Source organism: Macrobrachium rosenbergii, chromosome 3 (assembly GCF_040412425.1).
Source record: "Macrobrachium rosenbergii isolate ZJJX-2024 chromosome 3, ASM4041242v1, whole genome shotgun sequence".
NCBI lineage: Eukaryota > Metazoa > Arthropoda > Malacostraca > Decapoda > Palaemonidae > Macrobrachium > Macrobrachium rosenbergii.
Genome location: NC_089743.1, coordinates 34,296,219 through 34,320,197, shown reverse-complemented (window position 1 = coordinate 34,320,197; position 23,979 = coordinate 34,296,219). Strand labels below are relative to the sequence as shown.

The 23,979-nt window shown below is 39.1% G+C and overlaps 1 protein-coding gene across 4 annotated transcripts in view; it reads left to right on the top strand.

The window, feature by feature from the left end:
- Positions 1-23,979, top strand: part of LOC136854258 (uncharacterized) — a 233,017-nt gene that overhangs the window by 194,475 nt on the left and 14,563 nt on the right. For 3 of the 4 annotated variants that reach the window (XM_067130605.1, XM_067130607.1, XM_067130606.1), the window contains one exon: positions 555-637. The exons of the other annotated variant lie outside the window; for it this stretch is intronic. In XM_067130605.1, coding sequence (XP_066986706.1) covers positions 628-637 — 10 coding nt within the window. In that variant the 5' untranslated portion in view covers positions 555-627. The remainder of the gene's footprint in view (positions 1-554; positions 638-23,979) is intronic. 4 annotated transcript variants of the gene reach the window in all.

Here is a 23,979-nt window from a genome sequence, read left to right as displayed (position 1 = left end):
GTAGAGGTGTTGTTTCAACTGATCTTGACTTGCTGAAGAGTTTCTTTCTTCTTTTTAGCCGCTATTGCATCTCACACATGTTCTGTAGATCAGCAGTCCCCGAATCTAATGGTTCAGCGATTAACTTTCCTTGTATCTGTAATTTCAGTTTCGAGTCCCGTTCCTTCCGTTTTCCGTGAATACTGGAAATATTTTTTTTCTAAGGTGACTTTGTGGTTTCCTTCGGTTTTGGCCCTCGCTCTCTTTCGTTTACCACTCATTATTCGTTCTCCTTCTTCCTTCCGGTCTGGGCTAGATTAAATCGTTGTGTTCCGTCCCTTCAGGTTTTACATGATATTAAATGTTCGTAGGGGGCCGTAAAAGCACGGTTGCTTGGTGAAAATTACCTAAGCTCTCTCTCTCTCTCTCTCTCTCTCTCTCTCTCTCTCTCTCTCTCTCTCTCTCTCTCTCTCTCTCTCTCTCAATTGGAATTTATTTTATCTTATATTTTTCCTTACTTGGCTGTAGAAAATGAAGATGGTAATCACTCAAGGCTGAATTTTTCTCCGTTGCAGGTGAGGACACACTCGCTGAGGTAATGAGAGATGATGGTAACCATGAAGGCGGTGGCCACTGAGAGTTTCCTTCATGACCTCAGGTAAGGAACGGCAACGTAGAGGAAAGTATCACAGTGTTAAGTATCATTGCTGTCATTCACGAAGTAATCATCATTTCATGAAATTAGAATGTTTGACAGCACAGGTACATTCACAAATCTAACAAAGTACTCCAGTTTTAAAATAACTTTCATAAACTAGCACGCATTATAACTTAAAATGCATATACCTTGATATATAGTATATGCAGTCATGAATATGCAGATGTTATACTTAAGACGCACTGCGTAAATAACCTTTATACGTACGCACCCACACACACACCTACAGGCATGCATATATATATATATATATATATATATATATATATATATATATATATATATATATATATATATATATATATATATATATATATATATATATATATATATATATATATATATATATATATATGTATGTATACTGTATATATATATAATCATGAAGTTACAAATGTTGTTTAATATCAAATTCACGCTACTGCCTGAACCATTTATCACTTATAATTCTCCTTCGATGATGATTCCCCATTGGAGATATTCCCGAAGTAGCGTGAATTTGATATTAAGCAACATTTGTAGCTTCATGATTGTATACAAATCACAGTGTGATAAAAAAAATTATATATATATATATATATATATATATATATATATATATATATATATATATATATTTATATATATATGTAGTGAGGAAGGTATTCACTTATTGAAAACTGTCTGTTCTACTGCGTGTCTTCACTTTCTTAGGAGCAAGTAGCTCAATGTTGGAGCTTACACATATCGTGCCCAGATGCTGGCTATCTTTGCAAATTCACTAGTGTTTATTAAAATCTTGGTTTAAATGAAAATTATTTTTCCCCTTAAAAAGATTTATTTTAGTTTTCAAACCATATATAAAATTTCCACCTTTTCAATGAGTAGTAGTGACCGAGTCTTTATCTTAAATAGCACATTGTCAAATTCTTGGACTTAGAAAGAATTTTATTTACAGACTCTGTAAGCAGAGTCAATTGGAAAAAGGCATGAGGGCACGGAGTGTGTGACATATGTGGAGAAGTAATGGTGAAAGCTTCAAGTGTCTTGTGAACTAATATAAAATCTCGGAATGCCCATAGACTAAGTAAAATTCTAAGTCCAAGAATTTGACAATGTGCTGCTCTTTAAGATAAACACTCGGTCAGTACTAATCATTGAAAAGGTGGAAATTTTATATATGGTTTGAAAACTAAATAAAAGTATTTAAGGGGAAAATAATTTCCATTTAAACCAAGATTTTAATAAACACTAGTGAATTTGCAAAGATAGCCAACATCTGGGCACGATGAGTGTAAGCTCCAGCATATATAGTTAAATATTGAAAAAATTGCTCCTAAGAAGGTGAAGGCACGCAGTACAACAGTCTTCGTATATATGGGTTTCATTCGATGCCGAAATCTAGTATAATTTTCCCAAGTTCCGTCCATTTGGGCTTTCTTTTCCATTAATGTTTCACGTTTTCTTATCCATACTATTCGTTCAACGGTTGTTATCGAGTTAATGTTACTCGTATAGTGTGCGAGAGGTCACCGGGCGAGGTCAATATCTCAATTAGTTCTTGTGCCCTGTGCTGTTGAGAGAAACACTCTCAATCGTATGGGCGACGATCGGTCAGACTCAGCATCTGGGATCACTCAGTTTCGTTACCGCCCCTTTTCGGTTTTGCTCACTGTCTTCATGAAGATTTTCTGTATGCCCTCATGCGTATAGTAAGGTATTTAGTTTATTCAAGTATAGAATCGATTCCATTATATATATATATATATATATATATATATATATATATATATATATATATATATATATATATATATATATAAAATATAATTACGTTCACCCAATTCTTCATTTTGAGACCCATGAATTCGAATAAGAAATAAGTATTGAAATAACTGGTTATAAAGGATTCTTTTGAGTTCATACTTCAAAATATTCGTCGAAATCACATGTTTTAGTAAGTGGTCCCCACCATAGTAAGGCAGTATTCAGTTATCATGAATTGATTTAGCAGACTTATTAAAATAGCCGAAATTATTTTGATGACACTGGTGAAAACATCACCAGGAGACATCTTCGAGATTATTCCTGAAGGGTGAAACAGGTCAACGGTCAAGGTCACAGATCAGAGGTGGTTTTAGTTCTTCCTAGCGGACCTCATATGTGCGGTATCGTCTTCATGCTGAAAAATTCCTATATCAGTTCTTTAATGCTTATAATTAGCAAATAGTACCATTAAAGGCGAAGGCTACAGGTTTCAGAAATCTGAATGCTTCACGGCGGCCTAAATTTTGTTAGATTCTTTTATATGAAATGATTTATGAGAACGATTCCCTCATAGTTAATTATAGTAATGTTTTAATTGTAAAAGATCATGGTCACCGATTGTGCTTTTCAAACGCTTCATTGCCGGCTCCATATATATTGACTGATTTTCATAATGATCATTTTTATTGGAAATGTCCATAACATAATCGATATGGTTATCAAGTTTGGCCTTCAAAGGTCAGAGATGTAATTCAGAAATTTTTGGAGGTTTAGAAAATTCAGTGCCAGCTACATATTTCTGATACGGTATTCGTGTAGGTGATTCTAGCAATTTCATAGTAATGCTGTACATCAAGTCCGATTGTTAAGATGAAAGATCAGGTTCCCAGGGAGGTCACAGTTTGTCACATGGCGTCCCTCACAATGCGCGAGAAAGTGATTAATAGCGAGTTCGCTTATTCACTCTTGAGTGCTTTTATTATTTCTACTATATGGGATAGATTCTTATTGTTTTGTTCTACTTGTTCATGCGCTTTTTCTTATTTTTACTTTTATTAAAATAATGGTTTTTATGAGTGTATACAATTTTGTATGTGTTGTTTACACTTGGACGAACGCTGCCTCCAAACATTTGACTGGGATATTCATTATCATGGCAGTAGTCGAAAGAGGAAACTCTCTCTCTCTCTCTCTCTCTCTCTCTCTCTCTCTCTCTCTCTCTCTCTCTCTCTCTCTCTCTCAAATTGAATGAAAAGATTAAAACAGGAATGAATTCAGCGAAACCACCACCAGAAACGATGTTCATTTTTAATGAGATATAAGAAGCAATCATGGGGGTTCGTGTGACGGTACCTCCCCCTCCCCTTCCTTGCAGCTTCGTAGCCCACCGTCGATCACCCCCTCCCCCACCTCCACCCACTTAGGCTAAATGCCCCCAGGGGATTCATTCATTAAGAGATTAAATTCCTCTTAAGCGTCCCAAACAGAAACGCGATTATATCTATTTCTTGGCGCAGTGAATCCTTTGGAGCTTCTAGACTGTGTGGTTCTGTTCACAGTTAATCTTGCTCGCGTCAGGCCTCATCTGGAAACGCCGCTTTTGGATGTTGGAGGACTCTTGCTTGGCGCGTCTTTTATTCCGTCTGCACTTCGTTAGCTTTTCTCTTTTGTGAAGTGTGGTGATTGTTTTCCTGTTCTGTTGAGCAATGCTGAAGCAATGGGAAACCTGCGGCCCCGTTTTTAGTCTTCCACGTTGCTAGCCCCAAGGCTCCCTCTCTCAATAATGCTGCGGGTAGAATTGGAGTTCTTAAAGTCCTCTTCTTTTACTTTTCTTTTTACTCTCCACATTTAAATGCGAACCTTTCTCCTGCCATTCTTGTCTTGTGAGACCTCGTTCATATAATGGATATTAAATTTTCAGCTTTTCTTTTCGGTGTAATACCAAACTCTCTCGCCCACGCCTTCAATTGTGTAAAATAACAGTATTATTTACCGAAGTAACTTCATTGGCTGTTTTGTGTAAATTTTAGTGGGTCATTGTGAGGTGGAGACTTCTTCAGAAATGGCAGTTAAAAGGAGCAAAACCTTATAATAATCTTTAACATCATTATCAGTACTCAGATCAAAGAAGGCGTGAAAGTCTCCATGCAAAGTTGAGGGACTTATGATACACGTTACTTTTTGTACATCGTTACATATTTATGAATTTATATGCTTATATTATAACATACTTACATGCTACATAAGTGAGAATTTTATATATATATATATATATATATATATATATATATATATATATATATATATATATATATATATATATATATATATATATATATATATATATATATTTAGTTGTATTCTTCTCAATCACGAAGATAAAATATCACGATGCACTCCACAATGAAAATGAAGGAGAAACCAGAGGAAAAGGAAATAGAGTTCTTAATTTGTCCCAACAGTTTCGCCCTCCATCAGGCCTCTTCCGGAGGGCGAAACTGTTGGGACAAATTAAGAACTCTATTTCCTTTTCCTCTGGTTTCTCCTTCATTTTCATTGTGGAGTGCATCGTGATATATATATATATATATATATATATATATATATATATATATATATATATATATATATATATATATATATATATATATACACAGTATATATATATATACTGTGTATATATATATATATATATATATATATATATATATATATATATATATATATATATATATATATATATATATATATATATATATATATATAATTAATGCAAAGTCCGATTGGTCAGGTAAGTTAATTCCCATATCTAGCGCTGGCCAAATAGATAACCAGAAGAGGAAGTCAGAAAAATAAGTTAAGTATAGCCTACCTTAATTTTACCAGACCACTAAGCTGATTAACAGCTCTCCTAGAGAGGGCTGGCCCGAAGGATTAGACTTATTTTACGTGGCTAAGAACCAGTTGGTTACCTAGCAACGGGACCTACAGCTTATTGTGGAATCCGAACCACATTATACCGAGAAATGAATTTCTATCACCAGAAATAAATTCCTCTAATTCTTCATTAGCCGGCCGGAGACTCGAACTCGGGCCTAGCGAGTGCTAGCCGACACCTCTACCGACTCACCCAACGAGGAACTAGAGGAAGTCAGAGAGAGAGAGAGAGAGAGAGAGAGCTTAACCCTGATGGGAACAATAAACCCGCCTCTTGAAAATTGGAGATTATACGAGTCAGGGAAATGCCGCGTGGGGAGAGTTCCGAAACTTGGCTGTAAAGAGAATGTAAATCCATCACCAGCGTTCCACGCACCACAAGGACACCTGATTTCCACGGAATAAAAGAGGGAGGTGATGGCTTGACGATTGTTACAAGGCTGACTGAACGGAGACGAGAATCTCACTGGTGAGGGCACAGTTCCCAAAATAGCAGGTTCCGAAAGACGCTGCGATGCCGCGTTGCGGTGGGCAGAAAGAGTATCTGCAGGAGAGGCAACAGTTACACAAATTGTTCATGATTCAGTCTTGTTGAAGAGGGCCCAAAGGAAGAAGCACACCAACCATGAGAGCAGTATTCCACAGTATTCCAAATGGGTATGGACGAAGCCTGTATAATAATCAGTTCAGATGGAGGAAAGAATTTTTTCCACAGATAAAAAACCAAGCCCATTTTGTTAGATGAAATTTTAGCACTGAACCACTGTTCTCGCAAAGAAAAGTTTAAAGTATCTTATATGTATATTTGTGTGTGTGTGTGTGCGCGCGCGCGCGCGCGTACACACACACACACACACACACACACACACAAACATATACAAATACATATACAACTATACGGTTGCAAAGCTTCGGCAAAGAACAGCATGAGGTTTCTTGTAGTACAGCTACTTCAAGGTCACCCTTTGGCAAATGATACAGTGTGTTCATCTCCCTTGCCAGGATGCAGCTCCAGTGCCTTGCGGAAAACTATTCGAGTCAAAAGCTTGGAAACATCGACGCGGGTAAAAGCCGCTTTTGCGGGCGTGTTAGATGAGCAGAGAAGATAACAAATTAGTCCCGGCAGAAATCAAATGCACCCACTCTTTATTAGTCCTGATTTATCTCGCCCGTAAAGGACATGGTCCCACGTATAAGGGGGACTTGATACCCTATGCCTATGGTAGAACTACCCCCGCAGGGGGATAGTGCCGTCAGTGCACCTTATGCGGTGCACTGTAGGTATTACTTAAGGGTCTTTGCAGCGTCCCTTCGCCCCCTAGCTGTAACCCCTTTCATTCCTATTACAGTAATTTAGTTTATATTTTCTTTCTTCCATCTTACTTTCCACCCTCTCCTGACAGTCGATGCATAGTGCAACTGCGAAGTTTTCCTCCTGTTACACTTTTCAAACCCTTTAACGGTCAATTTCCATTTCAACGCTGAATGGCCTCATAGGTTCCAGCGCTTGGACTTGGCCTAAATTCTGTATTCTACTGTAATGTATGGTAAAACTATTTTTCCCCATTGATAATGGCCGGTAGAGAATACCACAAAAGGCTAGAGTGCAAGTTACCTGTCTTATGTTGTTGGGGCATGGAGTTTGCAGTCTCTTCCTTTATGACGAAAAGGCAGGGGCGTCATTAGGGGGTGGCTTGGAGGGTCAACTGCCCCCCTCAAGACTCAACTTGCCCCCCCCCCCCCCCCATGGCTCCCTCACCTCCCAGGCCAAGAAGTAAAAGCATGTCTTCTTTTTAAATGTGCAGTCAAATATATAAAATTTCCCAGAAATATTGTTTCTTGATCTTTGTTTGTCTACTAGCTACCAGTGATGATGAGATAAAACATATAGTAGTGGAAGTATATAATTTTTGCTGAAATACCTTGCTCATGTGGCTTCAAAAACATAAAATAGCTCAAAAAAAAAAGAACAACTGATTAGGCTCGCTTCGCTGACCAAACCGTCTTGCCCCCAACAAAAATCTGAAATGACGCCCCTGCGAAAAGGCGTGTCAATGGAACATCGTCCGAAACATGAGTGATGAAGATGATATTGTTACATACACTTACAGCATATGCGAGACCTTAGGGAACTGATGAGCCTGTAGCTGAAGAGAGCAGTATTATATAGTGCGGCTGCCAATAGGCGAAGTAATAAAAGAATAAGAAACTGTCGTTGCTTCTTTGTTTGTTCTTTTACTCCACTTACTCGTCAGAATTTGTATGATATATATATATATATATATATATATATATATATATATATATATATATATATATATATTTATCTACTTTATCTACTTCTGATCAGAAGTCTTAAAAGCAGTTTTTGGTTATTCCAATGATCAGAATTACGTTTTGACCCCATGAGTTATAATCAAATGTTATGATTGTTTACAGCAATTGGTTGAAATTAACATATATAGAAACCAGTTCTGTAGCAAAGTGCCCATAATTACACTTGGAAGCAGAAACACAAAGTTGTTATGCAATCTATGGAATTCCCGAATATTTAATGGCATGAAACGGTATCGAACTAATAGTTACCAAGAAAATCCGTATTTCGGGTGTATTTCAGGCACCAAAACTAGGAGGAAATTATTGAAAGTAATAATATTCAGTTAAAAGTCAACGTTTCCAGCTTTAAAGTAGATAGAAATAATAAAGTATATGATCTGATAAAGTTTGTGTAAACTATATTAATAGTCTGTGATAATGGAAACCTATAACGACAACAGAGACGATGAAAATAATAATAAGGCAACGCTAATCGTTCAAATAATTATGATTTAGGTCGTATTCTCTTTCAGCACAAGATATGAAAGATTTTCTTTATTAACTCAACAGTGTTGGTTTACAATGAAATACTTGTAAGGTATGTATATATGTATATATATATATATATATATATATATATATATATATATATATATATATATATATATATATATATATATATATATATACTGTATATATATGTATAATTTATCTAGTAACATTAAACAGTTTAAGGACGATGTAGCAGAAAGAAATTCAAACTCAGCCAGCAAAAAGAAAAATGGAGATGACCCAAGACGCCCCACCAACACCTTCAAGGCGGCGACTCGGTATGGGGGGAAGGGGTTGCTGGGGGGTACAGAGAGAGAGAGAGAGAGAGAGAGAGAGAGAGAGAGAGAGAGAGAGAGAGAAAGGGGGGAAGAGACGGGAGGTATAAGGAGTAGGTTTTCTTGGAATTGGGTTTTGAAGGGAGCGTCTCGAAATGGAGAGGTGAGGGGAGAGAGGGGAAGGGGAGGGGAGGGGAGGGGTGAGGAGGGGAGAGGCAGGCGAGAGAGGTAAGGGATATGGAGGGTGTCTAGAAGCAGAATGGGGTAAGAGTGGAGAGCTTTTTTTCCGGGTGGGTGAGGGGTTCAAGTTTGAGAGTAAAGGAGGGGGTTGAGGTTAGGCTGTTTTTTCTTCTTCTTCTTCTTCTTCTCCTTCTTCTTTGTTTTGTGTAAAGGGTTGAAGTATATACAGTAGGGTCTGGAATCCACGCGAGATATGTGTAGATTACGCTGGTAATATCACAGTAATGTCGTAGGTAGACAATGGGCTCATGAGTAGATGCAGGTGCAAACAAGTAAAAAAGTGCTGATTCTTGCTTATATGCAAGTAGATATGTCGGAATAGGTGATCACGAAGATCCAATAAAACTGTATATATATATTGAATAATGACATGTGGGACGACAGGCAAAATGAATGTTCCTTTGAATAATAGACTACTGAAGCTGATTGACTGATGTGAGGATGTTGCCATACATGAATATCCCGACAGGTTCCTACAATTACACGCAAAAAGGGAAGTGAGAGAAGTAAAGAACGCGGTAGACATAAATCCGGCGGACAGTTCGAGAGTGGACTAAAAGGGATCCTGAGATGATGCCGACAGAAATGATCTTTTTCAAGTTTTGACAGAAAGACGGAAAGAACCGAAAGGTAATACGAGAGAGATCGCCTGCAACTTTGGTCTCCTGTGAAGATAAAGTCACAGACTCCTAAGTATAAAGAAGAGAGAAAACTACAAGAAAACAGAAGCAGAAGAAAAAGAACCACTAAACGTGGCCTCAAAGTCGCCTTATGGACCCAAAGGCAAAACAACAGATGGAGTGGCTGATTAGACAAGCTGAGAGGGAGAGAGGCAGACAGACAGACAGACAGACAGAGAAATATGCTAAGAATATGTGTGTGTGTCTGTATATGTGAGAGAGAGAGAGAGAGAGAGAGATAAATACTACTTAAGAAATGGATGTCCTTTTGTCGTTAGCATTTAGTTGCCTATGATAAAATCGTATGAGTAACTAGCAAAAGCTGACGTCACTTTTGGACGCGACCTAAGAACTATTGTCGTTCTTGATCGTGCAAGCGAACATTTCCCATAATATAAATGAATAAGAGCAAATGAAATGAGGAATGCATGCTTCACGTTTATTCAGGCTTTACAGTGAAGGGGAGGAGTTACAAAGGAAATGAAAGGAATGGGAAAGAATTTTGGAGTACGAAATCCCTTTTGTTCACTCACTACTTGAATGCTTTTAGTTCCCTTTTTTCAGGATAGACGAACGATATTCAGTATTGCCTGTTCCCTCCCCTGCACCACTTTACCTTACTGTACGTTCGAATCGTATGTTTTCGTAACGTTGGTTCTAACTACAGAAATTCATTGGAGTCTTGAATACAATGATATTATTATCATTCGAGAACCACCGTTGTGAACCACCGTTGTCACATGTCCATGTGTTCTTGTATTCTCTGAGCCTGTTTAGTTTTTCCTTATTATCTGCACTTTTCGCAGTTTCAGTTGTCTACTCAAGCGTCACTTTAAATCTTTCTGTACAGGTCCGCCATTTATTCCCTTTCCTAATATTGTCCCACACTGCCTCTTCCATTTCATCTTCACCTTTTGCTCCATTCTTTTTTTTCCTTTCCCTATTTTCCCTCCATTACCTCTTCGTTGTCTTGTCCTTTCGTGCATTGCGTAATCAGTATCCTTTACCTTACCTTGTGAGGTTTTCTCAGTGGTCTGCTTAACTACTTAGGAAAAACAGAAACAATAATGCTCAACCTTCGCTTCTTCCCACTCATCACATTTTTCTCCCGTACCGCCCACAGCCTCGTCACTTTTCCTTAGGCCTCCGCGTGCCTTTCTTTTCCTTCTCTTTGTGGCGTGCCCCTTCCCGGTGCTCGCCAACTCTTCCACTGCATCTCCTTTCCCCAACTGCCAACTCGTCCTGAAACGCTTCTCACCTGTTCTCTGTAGTACTAGTACCCTCTGTCACTTTCCCTGTTCCGGACCCTTTGCTGCCTTACACCTCCTTTCATTCAGTCCCCATCCTTCCTCATCTTCTCCCTTTCCTCACTTATTATTCTTCGCTTCTCCTTCTCCTCTTCCATCTGTTGTGGAAGTGCTTCTCCCCTTTCGTCGCCCTTTCGTTTTTCTTGACAGTTTTCTGTAGCTTTCTTCCATAAATTCCTCTTTCAGTCATTCACCCTTTTCCCTCTCCATTTCTGCTATGCTTTTTCTTGTTCCTGTCCTTTTCGTGTATCACTTTTTACTCCCTTTCCTCGCTGTTTTTCCTTCATTTCGTCTTCCCTTTGCTCGCCTTTTCTCAGTCTCATCTCTCGTTTCCCTTTTCTTCCTTTGCATCTGTTTCCTGTTCATTTTCCTTTTTACCTTTTCTCTTTTTTTTTATCTTTTTCTCTCTTTCTTTTCCCACCTCATAATTCTCCTAATTTTTCCTGTCAACTTTCTTCCTCATTTGTCCTCCCCTTTCCTGACCTGTCTTCCATTACTTGTATTTTGTGTACACCTTTCATCCACAAGTTTTCCTACGTTGCTTCTTCTCCCTTTTCACATTTTCCTCTTCCATTTCACCCTTCTTGGTCATATTCTCTGCCATTTCTTCTGTTTCGTAACACTACTTTTGATTTTCCCAATTTTTCAGCTTTTCCTCTATTGCCTTCCCTCTTTCCCCATTTCTCCCAATCCTTCTCGTCTTCCCTCAACTTCCTCAAACAGTTCTCTTTACCCTCACTAGTACTATTCTTTCCTCACCTTTTCTTCCGTCACTTCTCAGTTTTCATCCGATTTTCATCCATAGCTTCTTCCCTGTACTCACCTTTTCTTCCAGTACTGCTTCCTTTTCCTCACGTTTTTCGTCCATAGTTTCAGTGTTCCTAATGCTCTGCTTCATCATCTCTCTTCTTTCCTGACCCCCTCCTCTCTTATTCATTCCGTTATCTCACCTTCTTCTCCGTAGTTTCTTTTCCATTTTTCCACCCCTTTTCCTCCATTGCATCGTCAGTTTCTTGACTTTTTCTGCGTTGTTTCTTGTTTGAGTGTCACTTCCCTCCTGACATCACCTTCTTCTTCGTGACTTCTTCCCCTTTCCTTCCTTGTTTCTCCCCTTTCTTCACCTTTTTGCCTGACGTCGTCCCCTTTTCATATTTCCCCTATCGTTACGCCCCTTACCCAACTTTTTCCTCTGCTATTTATCCCTAGTCTCCACCTTTTTTCTGTTACTTCATATTCTTCTTCTCTCGCTTCTGTTCTTTCTTCAGCTTTTCCACCATCGATTGTCAGGTTTTCTCTCGTCATTTCCTCTTCCCTTTTTTCCTCCACCCTTCTCCCTTGCCGTGTGCTTTCACAGGGTCCTTCTCCCTTGTGTTTACCTTTCATCCAGACTCCTCCCTCTCTTCACTCCCCCCGTTTTCCCCTTCCTTCTTTTTCCCCTCCCTTTGTCAGAACTTTACGGCTTAGGTCCTTCCAGTGAGCCGAGTGTAACAGTGCCTCGTCTCGAGAAGAGTCAGAGGCGGGTTACATGCCTATCCTGATAAGTTTTGCGCCCAAGTTAATTGGGTCATATCTGTGCCGACGATGGTGAGAAATCTCCCCCTTGGCCTTGGTAATTATGAGAGAGAGAGAGAGAGAGAGAGAGAGAGAGAGAGAGAGAGAGAGAGAGAGAGAGAGAGAGAACTTGATTGGCGTATTGCTATTGTGAACTCGTGATGCACGGCAAATCTCATCCAAAAGGAGGAGTGGGAGCTTGAACAAACACTTCATGGAGTACCATGATAAGTTATTTTTACAGTCAAGATATTGACGAGAAGCAAGCATGCGGGCTGACAGAAAACAAGAAGAATAGGCAGGTAGATCGGATACCTTAGGATTTAGGGTTATTTTAGAGTAACTGGTGTTGTTGACATCTCGTCGCTTTCATAAGGAAAATGAATTAAAGGGTCGGACACAGCTCGTGAACAAGAGGGGGGAAAAGTGACAATAATTTGCGAACACTTCAAAAAAATATTCACCGTAGGGTATACAGCTCAATAGTTCATTGATACTTTACTATTTCTCGTGAACTTTTTTTGTTATTGCCCGCCCTTTCTCACTCTCTCTGACACACCCATAAGTATATTATAATCTATCCAATTTTTCTTATTAATTTCCGAGCTGCAAAGTTCATTTATGCCAGAATAATAAAACTGGCAGAGTAGAAAGGATGTCAGTAATTACCACATAAAACCTGAAAAGCCATAAAAACCATGAATGCAAAAAAGAAAACGAAAATAGCAAAAAGAGAAGAAAACATCTAGAATACATGAAAATGTCTTCATCAAAATTTAAGATAGGCACATTCGTCTCAGTCGATATAGCTTCTGAAAACATGAGCTCTTGTTGATTTCAGAGTCGGATAGGTCGGGTAGGAATGTGAAATTCTTGTCTTTTGCAATGACTAACGTACTCTTGGGCTTTAGTTGCCTACTGTATAAGTCTTACCGGTGATCTACCTGTCCATCAAGCTCTGTAGTGATCGATTGGGAAAATTTCTTTGGTACATTATATCGTCCCTGTTTTGACAAACTGGCGTATCCCATTTTTATTAAGTTTTTGAGTTTTCCAGCCGGAGTGTTTCAGGTTTTGATACTACAGTATATAACATATCAAAATTTCACCTGTCTGCGTTGTCAGATTTTCCAACAAAATTTTCACAAAAAATGAACTAATTAGGAGCTCTGAATCATATAAAAATCTCTGAAGCCTATTTTCTCAGAATGAGGAAAAAATGTCTTACGCCAGTTCGTCAAACTGATGACGATATATTCTAAGTTGCTTTGAAACATCAAAAATGGCGTGTGCATATTTGAGTGCATATTACTGATGTTTGTTGTGTATTTTAGTGTGTTTCTATGTTTGAAAAAAATTACCCTTCTAATAATTTCCTGTAAACTAGGTGATGTAAAGGTAAGCTCCTCTGGGTGCACTTATACGTTATTAAATTTTAGAACTAATATTCTGTTATAAATGACTCCTCTCCCCACCGACGCAACCTTCGCCCCCGCGCATATCAGTGAAAATCTTGAAATGAAGGCTGTAGAGCTGAAGACGACAAATACTGAATTTTAGTCACAAAGGATGTATTTAAGCTGCACTGTTCTTCAGGTTTTCCAGAATATAGCAAGGCTGAAATTTCGGTTACTGCTACAGTTGACAAATGCGGATAAGGAAACTCTCTCTCTCTCTCTCTCTCTCTCTCTCTCTCTCTCTCTCTCTCTCTCTCTCTCTCTCTCTCTCCTTATCCACAGGACATCGACAAACAAACTGATAGATTGTTTGGACAGTTATTAATTAGCATTAGCCACCACAACATTCCGTATGAAAATATTAGTATTTAAGTTGCTCTCTCTCTCTCTCTCTCTCTCTCTCTCTCTCTCTCTCTCTCTCTCTCTCTCTCTCTCTCTCTCATCAGCCAGACATGATTTCTCAGTTCCTGCATTCTAAGATCTCGTGGCCCAATTCACTCAGTGCATTTGCATTAGGAGGTATTTTTACGCCTGCATTTGAATGCAGATTGACCAGACTTGTTTGTGGAGGCTCCGAGAATTCGTCGGGAAATCATAATGTCTTGCAGAGGAAGGGACGGCACCTGCCTTCTCTAGAGGAGTATTTCGGTGCAGTAATGACACATGTTGGTATGTACAGATACTCTGAATGACATTATACACTCCACAGTACAATAGAAGTTAAGTATACCTTAGTTTAACCAGACCACTGAGCTGATTAACAGCTCTCCTAGGGCTGGCGCGAAGGATTAGATTTATTTTACGTGGCCAAGAGCCAACTGGTTGCCTAGCAACGGGACCTACAGCTTATTGTGGAATCCGAACTACATTGTGACGAGAAATGAATTTCTATCACCAGAAATAAACTCCTCTAGCTCTTCATTGGCCGGTCGGAGAGTCGAACGCTGGGCCAACAGCATGCTAGCCGAGAGGTCTACCACCCCTCCAAAGAACTCCCACAGTACAATAGATTTAGTGAACTTTTGATGTAAGTTTTACCTACGATTTGAGAATTTCGGAATAATAATAATAATAATAATAATAATAATAATAATAATGATAATTCATTCCCGTAGGGGGTTGGTACCGTCGGTGCACCTCACGTGGTTCACTTCAGATATTAATTAGGATCTTTGCAGCGTCTCCTCGGCCCCTAGCTGTAACCTCTTTCATTCCTTTAACTGTACCTCCGTTCATATTTTCTTTCTTCCATCTGACTTTCCACCCTCTCTAACAATTGTTTCATAGTGCAACTGCGAGGTTTTCCTCCTATTACACCTTTCAAACCTTCTTACTGTCAATTTCCGTTTCAGTGCTGAATGGCCTCATGGGTCCCAGCGCTTGGCTGTGGCCTAAGTTCTATGCTCTATTGCAGGTAACAATTCATTAACGTTATCAATAGTGGGAATGAGTAGCGGAAGGCAGACGGAAAATAGGAGTGATATTCCATTGTTACTGTCACTCGATACATTGTTATGGAAAGAAGTGTTGTGTTTAAATAATGAAATAAATTAATGGTATCATCATTATTCATTATAAAGGTACGTGTGAATCAAATATTGTGCATTTATGTACTTTCACATATTATTTCCCCGTTGTCAGATCTAGAGAGCATTAAGGAAAATTCATGCTCGCGTTACTCACCTCTTCTTGCTTGCCACACCTTTCTGCTCGGAACATTCCTCATTCGGAAGAAACTTGAAGGCGTCTTCTGATTATCTTTGGCCCACTTGAAGCTTTGGGATAAAGCTTTGAGGGTGTTTCTGCAGCTTGTTTAGGAAGTGTTAGATTTCTTTGGCAGTTGTACGCCGAATTATTATTATTATTATTATTATTATTATTGCTGCTGTTTCCACGGCATTTGATTTATATAGCCTTCTTTATTCGTCAGACAATCTTCTTTTCATCAACATGTAGCCTAACTGGTGTATCAAGTTTCCTAAGGGCATATCAAGATTGTTGTTGTCTTAGATTTCTTACCTCTAAAGTGTCCACAGCGCACTGGCGGTCATCTGTGGGAGCACAAAAGCAAATGAACTGAGATACGTGATGTACAGGTATTTATAGCAGGCAGGGTGTTTACAATAGGTGGGTTGGTCAGTAGGCTGAATTTTAATTAGTCATAGGTTGGTGACGAAATCTGTCCCTGAGGTGTTGAAAAAAAGTTAAGTATACCTTAGTTTAACCAGACCACTGAGATGATTAACGGCTATCCTAGGGCCGACGCGAAGGATTAGACTTATTTTACGTGGCTAAGAACCAATTGGTTACCTAGCAACGGGACCTACAGTTTATTGTGGAATCCGAACCACATTATATCGAGAAATGAATTTCTATCACCAGAAATAAATTCCTCTAATTCTTCATTGGCCGGGCGGAGAATCGAACGCAGGCCCAGCAAAATGCTAGCCGAGAACGATATCGACTCGTCCAACGAGGAACTCCTGAGGTGTTGAGATCTCATATATATATATATATATATATATATATATATATATATATATATATATATATATATATATATATATATATATATATATATATATATATATATATATATGCTTGGACTCAGGATTTCTAGAGCATCAATACAAGGGAAGGCTGACCTATCTGAGACCATGCAAGCAGGCTTTCCAAAAGCGCGGGGTGATTACCTTCATTGCAATCAGCCTTTTCTCCGTTTATCATCAATGGCCGGTTATTGGTGTCCATTAAAAAGCCTTTTCAAATCTACTGATGGTGATTGACAGATGTCGAGTCCTTTCATAAGCACCAGCGATGCGAATCAGTGGAGGGTTAACAGTGGAAGTTGCCGCAGCCTGTGGAAGATTGGCAGATCGGACGTGCTTCCAATTCTGAATGCTTGCCGCTCGATCCTTGGTTATGTAATGTTTCTCTGAGTCAGAAATCTCACCAACATGTGGCTATCCGTTTTTATGCATGAATGTACATTGTGGACAAAATTACACTCACTGTGCTAGGCAAGTTAGAAACAAAAACAAGAAAATGGTCAGGGGCGAAAGGTAATTGAAAGATAACCAGTTAACGCCGTGAGTAAATGGCGAAGGAGAATTGAGTCTGGAAACGATTGAATAATGTAGTTTCATTGGGAGTAAGAGGAATTCAGTTTTGTTTCTTTAAATTATCACTTATAAGTGAAAGGCTTGTGTTGTTTCCGTTTCAAAGATCAGTGGTGTGTCGTCTTAGCACTAGCAACAGTGAGAGCAGTGTGGTATCCTCTCAGTCTTAAAAATTTTAAGACATTATTTCTCTTGATATTATGACTTTATCGCTTCCATTGCAGGAGTTAGCTCTTGGTTATAATTATTCATCATAAACATATAAATATTTTCATTTCAGTTTGTCATCTGTATTTCGCCTTACATTTTGTTGTTTGTGCAGCCCAATATATATATATATATATATATATATATATATATATATATATATATATATATATATATATATATATACATGTATTGTGTGTATACATATATATGTTTAGTATGTATGTGTGTATATATACACATGTATTGTGTGTGTGTGCTACAAAGGAAAAGAAGTGATGTGGTTTTATTATTTAGCAGCCTCCCATGAAACTTTAAAATGCTTGGGTGTCTAATTCACACAGTAGTTATTCTAACAGCAAAAACCATCGTTGTATCAGCTCAGTTTCAAAGCGCCATGTTTTCAGGTCCTCTCAGTTATAATCCTCTGCCGATCACCATGGAGATGTTAATTTCGTTATTGGATCCCATTTTTCACCATTCCCTTCTTTTTCTTTGTAGCTTTCAGGTAATAGCACCAAGAATACTTGATAATAATAATAATGATTAGAATCACTTTAAAGATATAGACTTCTGTCACTGTTCAAAGTGAAGATTTGTGAGTGACAGGCATCGCATCCCCTTTCACACGTGTACGGTTTTCTTTCCCCTTTTCGGAGGGGAATAACTTGGCGCCACCATACAAGGAGCATTAGTCAAAATATTTGCTGAATATATGATTTTATAAGAGAAATGATGCAATTTTTTATATTAGGTATTTTGGAAAATGTTTCTGTTGTGATAAAAACCGTCTGTGCTTTTTCCTTATATCGACAAATGCACGTCATATTGCACATTTCCACCTCTCTTTGCTTGTGTTTATGATTATTAAAAACTTCTTTGGTCCCTTTTTCCAAGGTGAGAGATTCGGAAGAGATATTCTGCATCCATCAGCATTTCTGACACGACTGCTGGTGAGAGGAGAAGTCAATCCTTCAGGAGTGGATATCTTACCACTGTCTAACTGGACGCCGTAATCCGATAGGGTCTTGGAAAGGCCTAAAACATTATGCATTATGGCCAATAAAGTTGATCACACTATGCTGTAAATCACTCGACGTTGTAGGAAGTTTTCAAGTTGTAGGCCGCTCGATATTTCAGTTATCCAAAGAGGGAGCTGATGATCCTGACTTATTTTTATAAACCGTCAGTGAATGTAGTCGTGCGCCGTTTCTGTTTGGTACAAATGAGCATAATTCGAGAAAAATCCTTGGAATATATATATATTTTTAATTTCATACTTCTTGATTTTATTTGAATCTCTTTATCGGTAGACACTGGTGGCTCTGTCCAGATTTTTTCTCTAATCACTTCATGAAGATGCGTTGTCTTTATAATTGAATTTTATGTTAGATTTCATTGGTGTTGCTGTAAGATCACGTGGCTTGGTAAGTAACATTTCTGTTTAATGATGATTATGTACGTCTGTGTGCGCTCACATATTTTATTTAGATTTATTACGGTATACTCATATGGACTGGACGTAAAATGACAGCGTTGTCTCCCCTCATTCAGTGTGGCCTCCGCTTTCCAATGAAAATTATGTGAGCAGAATATTTTATGTAAGACGAGATGGTAAAAAATTAATTATATATTGCTGCGTATTTGAATACTTGTTTTTAAATTACGTAATACCTCTGATAGACAGAGTGCAACTCATCCCACCTAAAGCTGTGTATGGTTACATGACTGTTTGTATGTGTGTGTGTGTATACTCAACATGGTTCACATGTTTAGTCTCAGCAACATTAGCATGAGTTGCTGTTAATTCATCTCTTTCCAAGAATTCGTTTTTATCTAAACTCGGGGCGAAAGACTGGTTAACACAACATAATGGCAGTGCAGTCTATCCCCCACCCCCTCCATTTCCCATGATCCCCCCCCCAAGTGCCAGTGGAGGAGTATCTTTATTTTTTAGGTGTTTAGTGGTGTTTGTCTATTGATTCTTCCGTAATATTTCCCGTGAACTGTTAGAATGAGCGTATTGATAGAATGATTGATTAATTGATTAACCTGGCGTTACAGTACAGTGTTTGTAAGATATGTTGGGGCAACAAAAACCCATCCCGCGCCACCCAAGAAAACTCGTCCTGCGACGGCGCTGAACTTGAACTATAATAGTGAGGGACGTTTCTTTCCTCTTTCTTCTTGTGAAGGAAGGTTCGCAAAGACTGTGATTGTGAAGCGTTGTTTGTTCTCCTTATCTGTATTCTGACCGAAGATGCTCATTATTACTATAGTAATAATTTCCCAGCGCGAATTCATGTGTGTTCTAGTGATTTACTAGAATGATTACGTCGGATTGGTCTCAGTCTTACACATAGGTTTAATTAATCTTTTGTATATGCTTTTACATACACATTCCCCGGGTCATGATAAGTTGCCAGTTGTGCTTTAGCGCCGATGTTTTGGTTAACTATTCCTTTAGCCTGAATGGGTGATATTGCCTCAGTGATAACCCAATTGTAATGCTATTACACAGGGATAAATATGGAAAGCTGCATGTATGCGTAGTTTTCATTGATACCAGCGTAGAATAGGGCGTATCGACAAATGTTACAGTAATCAATTGGGTGTTTACAAACCGTGCAGCACAGGGAAGCCGAATCAAAAAATAAAAAAGTTGAAGAGAAGGATAATCACTAGCTAAACCGCGCCCACTGGCGTATCCTAAACTGCTCCCATTATCCTGTCGTTGTCCTTTTGGATGAAGACGCTGCATATGGTTTGTTGTTATTCTGATACGAGTAAACGACAGCGATTTTCTCTTCCCTTTTTATTTATATAGAGTAGCTTGAGTGGTTTAAAAGGATGGAGAAGGGGGATTTATCAGATAAGGGTGAAGGGGAGGGGTAGGGGGAAGAGAAGGAGAAAGGAGAGGAGAAGGACTCCTCTCCGTTTCTATAGCAACACCGAATTTGGGGGTGGCGGCGGCGGTGGAGGTGGTAGTGGTAGTGGTAGTAGTGGCGGCGGGCTGGCTTTCGGAGAAGCAGGGGATGTCGGGGCTTCCTGGAAATTCACACGGCCACCACGATGTTTGGCGCCAAAATTTACGCGGGAAAATGACGCGCCATCATAATTTCTACTACGCTGTTAAACTCCTACTTTGTCGTTTTTTGGTTTTCGGCTGCCTTTGTCATCCATGAATGTCTTCCGTAAGCTTTGTTCAGTTTTATTCCGTTTTCTGCCGCCTGTATAAACGGAACGCTAAAAAAAAGCAGCGCTCGATTGAATGGGAGAAGAGGAGAAAAGGCGAAATAATTTTATTTCTCCCTAGATGAGTTTTTGGAAATTGTCTTGTGTCGCTGCAGTAGTGGCGGTGGTTCAGGGAAAAAGGAACCCCACCAAAGAATTTCAGTACATAAGATCATCTTTTGCGCTTCCATTACCTGGAAGTAATGGACAAAGAACAGGGGATGAGGGTAAAGTGAAAGAGAATTGAGGGAAGGAGAAGGGATAATAATGACGGGTGGAGAAAAGATAAAATGGAATAAATAAAGGGAATGTGCTGATGTAATAAACTCAGTGTAACAGGTGGGAGATAAAGCTAATATTTAACTTAGGATGATCGGATGGGAGAGTTAGTGAACAGACTTCATGCGAAGATGGAAATCACTGAGAGAGAGAGAGAGAGAGAGAGAGAGAGAGAGAGAGAGAGAGAGAGAGAGAGACCACAGCTTTAAGGAACAACCAGTTACTACAAAGAAACGAAAAAATACCCTAGTAAAGGGCATGGACTATCGTGCAATGAATCTTGTCGTTGAACAGAAAGAGAGGGTGCTTAACAACTAATGAATAATTGAATAGAGACTCTGATGAATAATGGATATTTTGTGGCATAGATTATTTTATTAGCTGTAACATCGGGTGGTTTGAAAAAAAGACACGAACGCTGACGCAAAACATCACAGATTAAATATTAATTTTAGCCGTTCTTGGTTAGCCTTAGTGAAGAGATGTTAAAAAGGTAGGATTAGATTTGTTGGAGAGAGAGTTAATCGGTTACCACAGACGCCGTTGCTTGTAGACGAGCAATAACTACAGTATGGCTACCACGCTTTAGTCCGTTCTGTACGCAATTTTTCTGAAGAGTTTTTATTGATGACAGTTTTCTTTATGCGTGTTTTGTGTTTCGTTTAAAACGTAGAAGCGCCTGAGTGTCCGGGGCAGTGTACTTACGTATCGGGTATGCATCCAAGTTGATGTAGGTAATGAAGTTGAAAAGTATAGAAACAATGCTGGAGTCGTGGAGTGAATTTCGAAGTGAACAAATTCTTATGAAAAATGAGGAAAAGATTGATATAAAAAGCATATGAGCTTAAAGGAGGGAGAGAGAGAGAGAGAGAGGGCGCGCGCGAGCGCGAGCGAGAGCCACTCAACGAGATGAGTGAATGCAAGGAGTGATTTTTTTTCTAGTAACCCTTCCTACTCCCTCACCATTGAATGGGGCTATAGAGAGAAAGGAGTAGTGGCGATGTAGAATTCGGGTATATCATTCATCTTCTTCAGTGGGCGAAGAGAGAGAGAGAGAGAGAGAGACTCCTCACTTCTTTCTTTCTTTGTAGGGTTTTGTTCCTCACCTCTGTTCTCTTGAAGCGTCTTTTTCGTGCTGCCTTTTTGGTTGTCTTTTTCCCCTTTGTTTCAGAGGTCTCTCATTGCATTTTGGAGATCTGGTAGCCTACTCACCTCACATATCCTGGCTGTATGCGCCCAGTCGCACGCATAACTTCGTTTGTGTATTATGCAGATGGATGTTCATTCGTAGTGATGTATGTAATTATAATGGTATTTTGCGAGAAAGGGCTTAGGTTTGCTCAGTCGAGGTGTATGGAAGGGATCTGACAATAATCATGTCGGGTCGCGACTGGCATGTGCGCCTCTATGTTTGGATCCGAATTTTTGAAGGCGTAGTACAGTGCTGCATGAGAAGTTTGAAAGAGTGGCTGTTCGATTTATATTGACAGAACGACGATAGAAGACGGGGGACGGTCACATGTAGCAGCAAATGTCTTCGACAAGAGACAACGGTAATGTTTGGGAATTGAGAGAGTAAGGAACGAGCAGGTATGGGTTAAGAGATAGCGCAAGCATTAATTGAACCAAAAAGTTGGACCAGAATGTTTTGCGGTGATTTATTTATGAAACCAGGAAATTTGGCGAAATTTGAATAATTCAGTAATCTTGGGAGGAAGAAGGACAAGACCTAAAAAGGTGTTTATCGTGTGGAGTGGCATATAGTATTATTATTCATGAAATGGATGCATTCCTAAGAAACAAGCCCGAAAAAACACTGACCGACTTTAAAAGCTTCCAAAGAATATAGTTCATTTATATGAAAAAAAGGAGATATTGAAGTTAAATATAGATAAAGTAAATAGAGAGTAGCTACAAGAATTCATCTTAATTAACAATCATCCCTCACAAATATGGTTCTAAGGAATCATTTCAGTCTGAAACGCAGGAGATTCCTAACATGATCAGGAGGAATGTTACAGAATTCTCATAAGAGACACCGAAGTACCGGTACTCGTCTTGTGGAAATGGAGAGCATGAAATTGTTGGACCTGCGCAAAGTATGGATGTTGGAGTAACGCAAGACGAGAGAGCACGTTACCGTAAGAGGTTCAGGCACCGTGGGTGAGTTGAAACAAAGCTAAAGGAAGGTGGGCAAACTGGAAAGTAAAACGGCCAGCTCGAGGAGCTTTTGTCTAGAAGATGAATGTCACCGTATGCAGCTGACTATTACAGACAGTATTCCAGCAAACGAAAACAAAAGATCTGAAGTATGTTACAACGGTTTTATGAATCCCTGCCTACAGTGCGTAACTTTCTTGCAATGCCGCTTGATGCATCTATTTTTAAAGTGTTGTAAAAGGTAGAGTTGTAAGGAAATGCGAGTGTGCATGAGATGGAGATGAAAGGCTCTCTATTTGGAAAAGGGCTGTATGTTGCTTACCAGCTTTTGTTTCCATGTACGAGCGGCTTGACTTTCGGAAAGCTAGGGCTCCATTCTTAATCAAGTTGTTTTTCTCCCGTTTTCCTTGGAAATCTCTTCATGAGAAAGCCTTATTGCCTGAAACATATCTTCTCATCATCCGCGCACACAAGGTAACGTATTTTGGGAGACTCGTCCCATTTACTCGGCCGCAGACTTCTGTACGTTCGTCACTGATGAAATCTTGACCTGTCAGTTACTTGTTATGACTTGACCATCTTTCGTGTTGTTTATTAACTTTTATTTATTTATTTAACTTGCATTTTTTAGTCATTACTTCTCACCTTGTTTCACTTCCACACCTCTGCTTTTTTTCCTTCATTTATCTCAGTCCCACAAATCTCCTCCTCTTACATCGCTTCTTTCTTGGGCCCTTCCGGCAGTTTCTCTCTCCCGTTTCTTCCCTTCCTCTCCAGGTTGATGATTCAGAGAAACCGTTTGGTCTCTCTCTCTCTCTCTCTCTCTCTCTCTCTCTCTCTCTCTCTCTCTCTCTCTCTCTCTCTCTCTATATATATCCGCTCATTTCTGAGTACACTTCGTTCTATCTTTCCCCTTCCTCTTCAGCTCTTCAAAGCTGTTGCGCTTCTCTCCTTTCCTCTGTTCTTGCTTCTTTTGTCTGTTGTCCCTCTCCTAGTCCTCGCTCCTCTGCTTCACTGCCCGGATTTTGGTCTTCGGTGCTCGATGTTCCCCAGTTTTAATGTGATAAGTTACTGTTAATATATATATATATATATATATATATATATATATATATATATATATATATATATATATATATATACATACATACATACATATACACACACATAAAAATTAAGCTATAAATGTTGTTTAATATCCAATTCGCGCTAATTCTGGAAT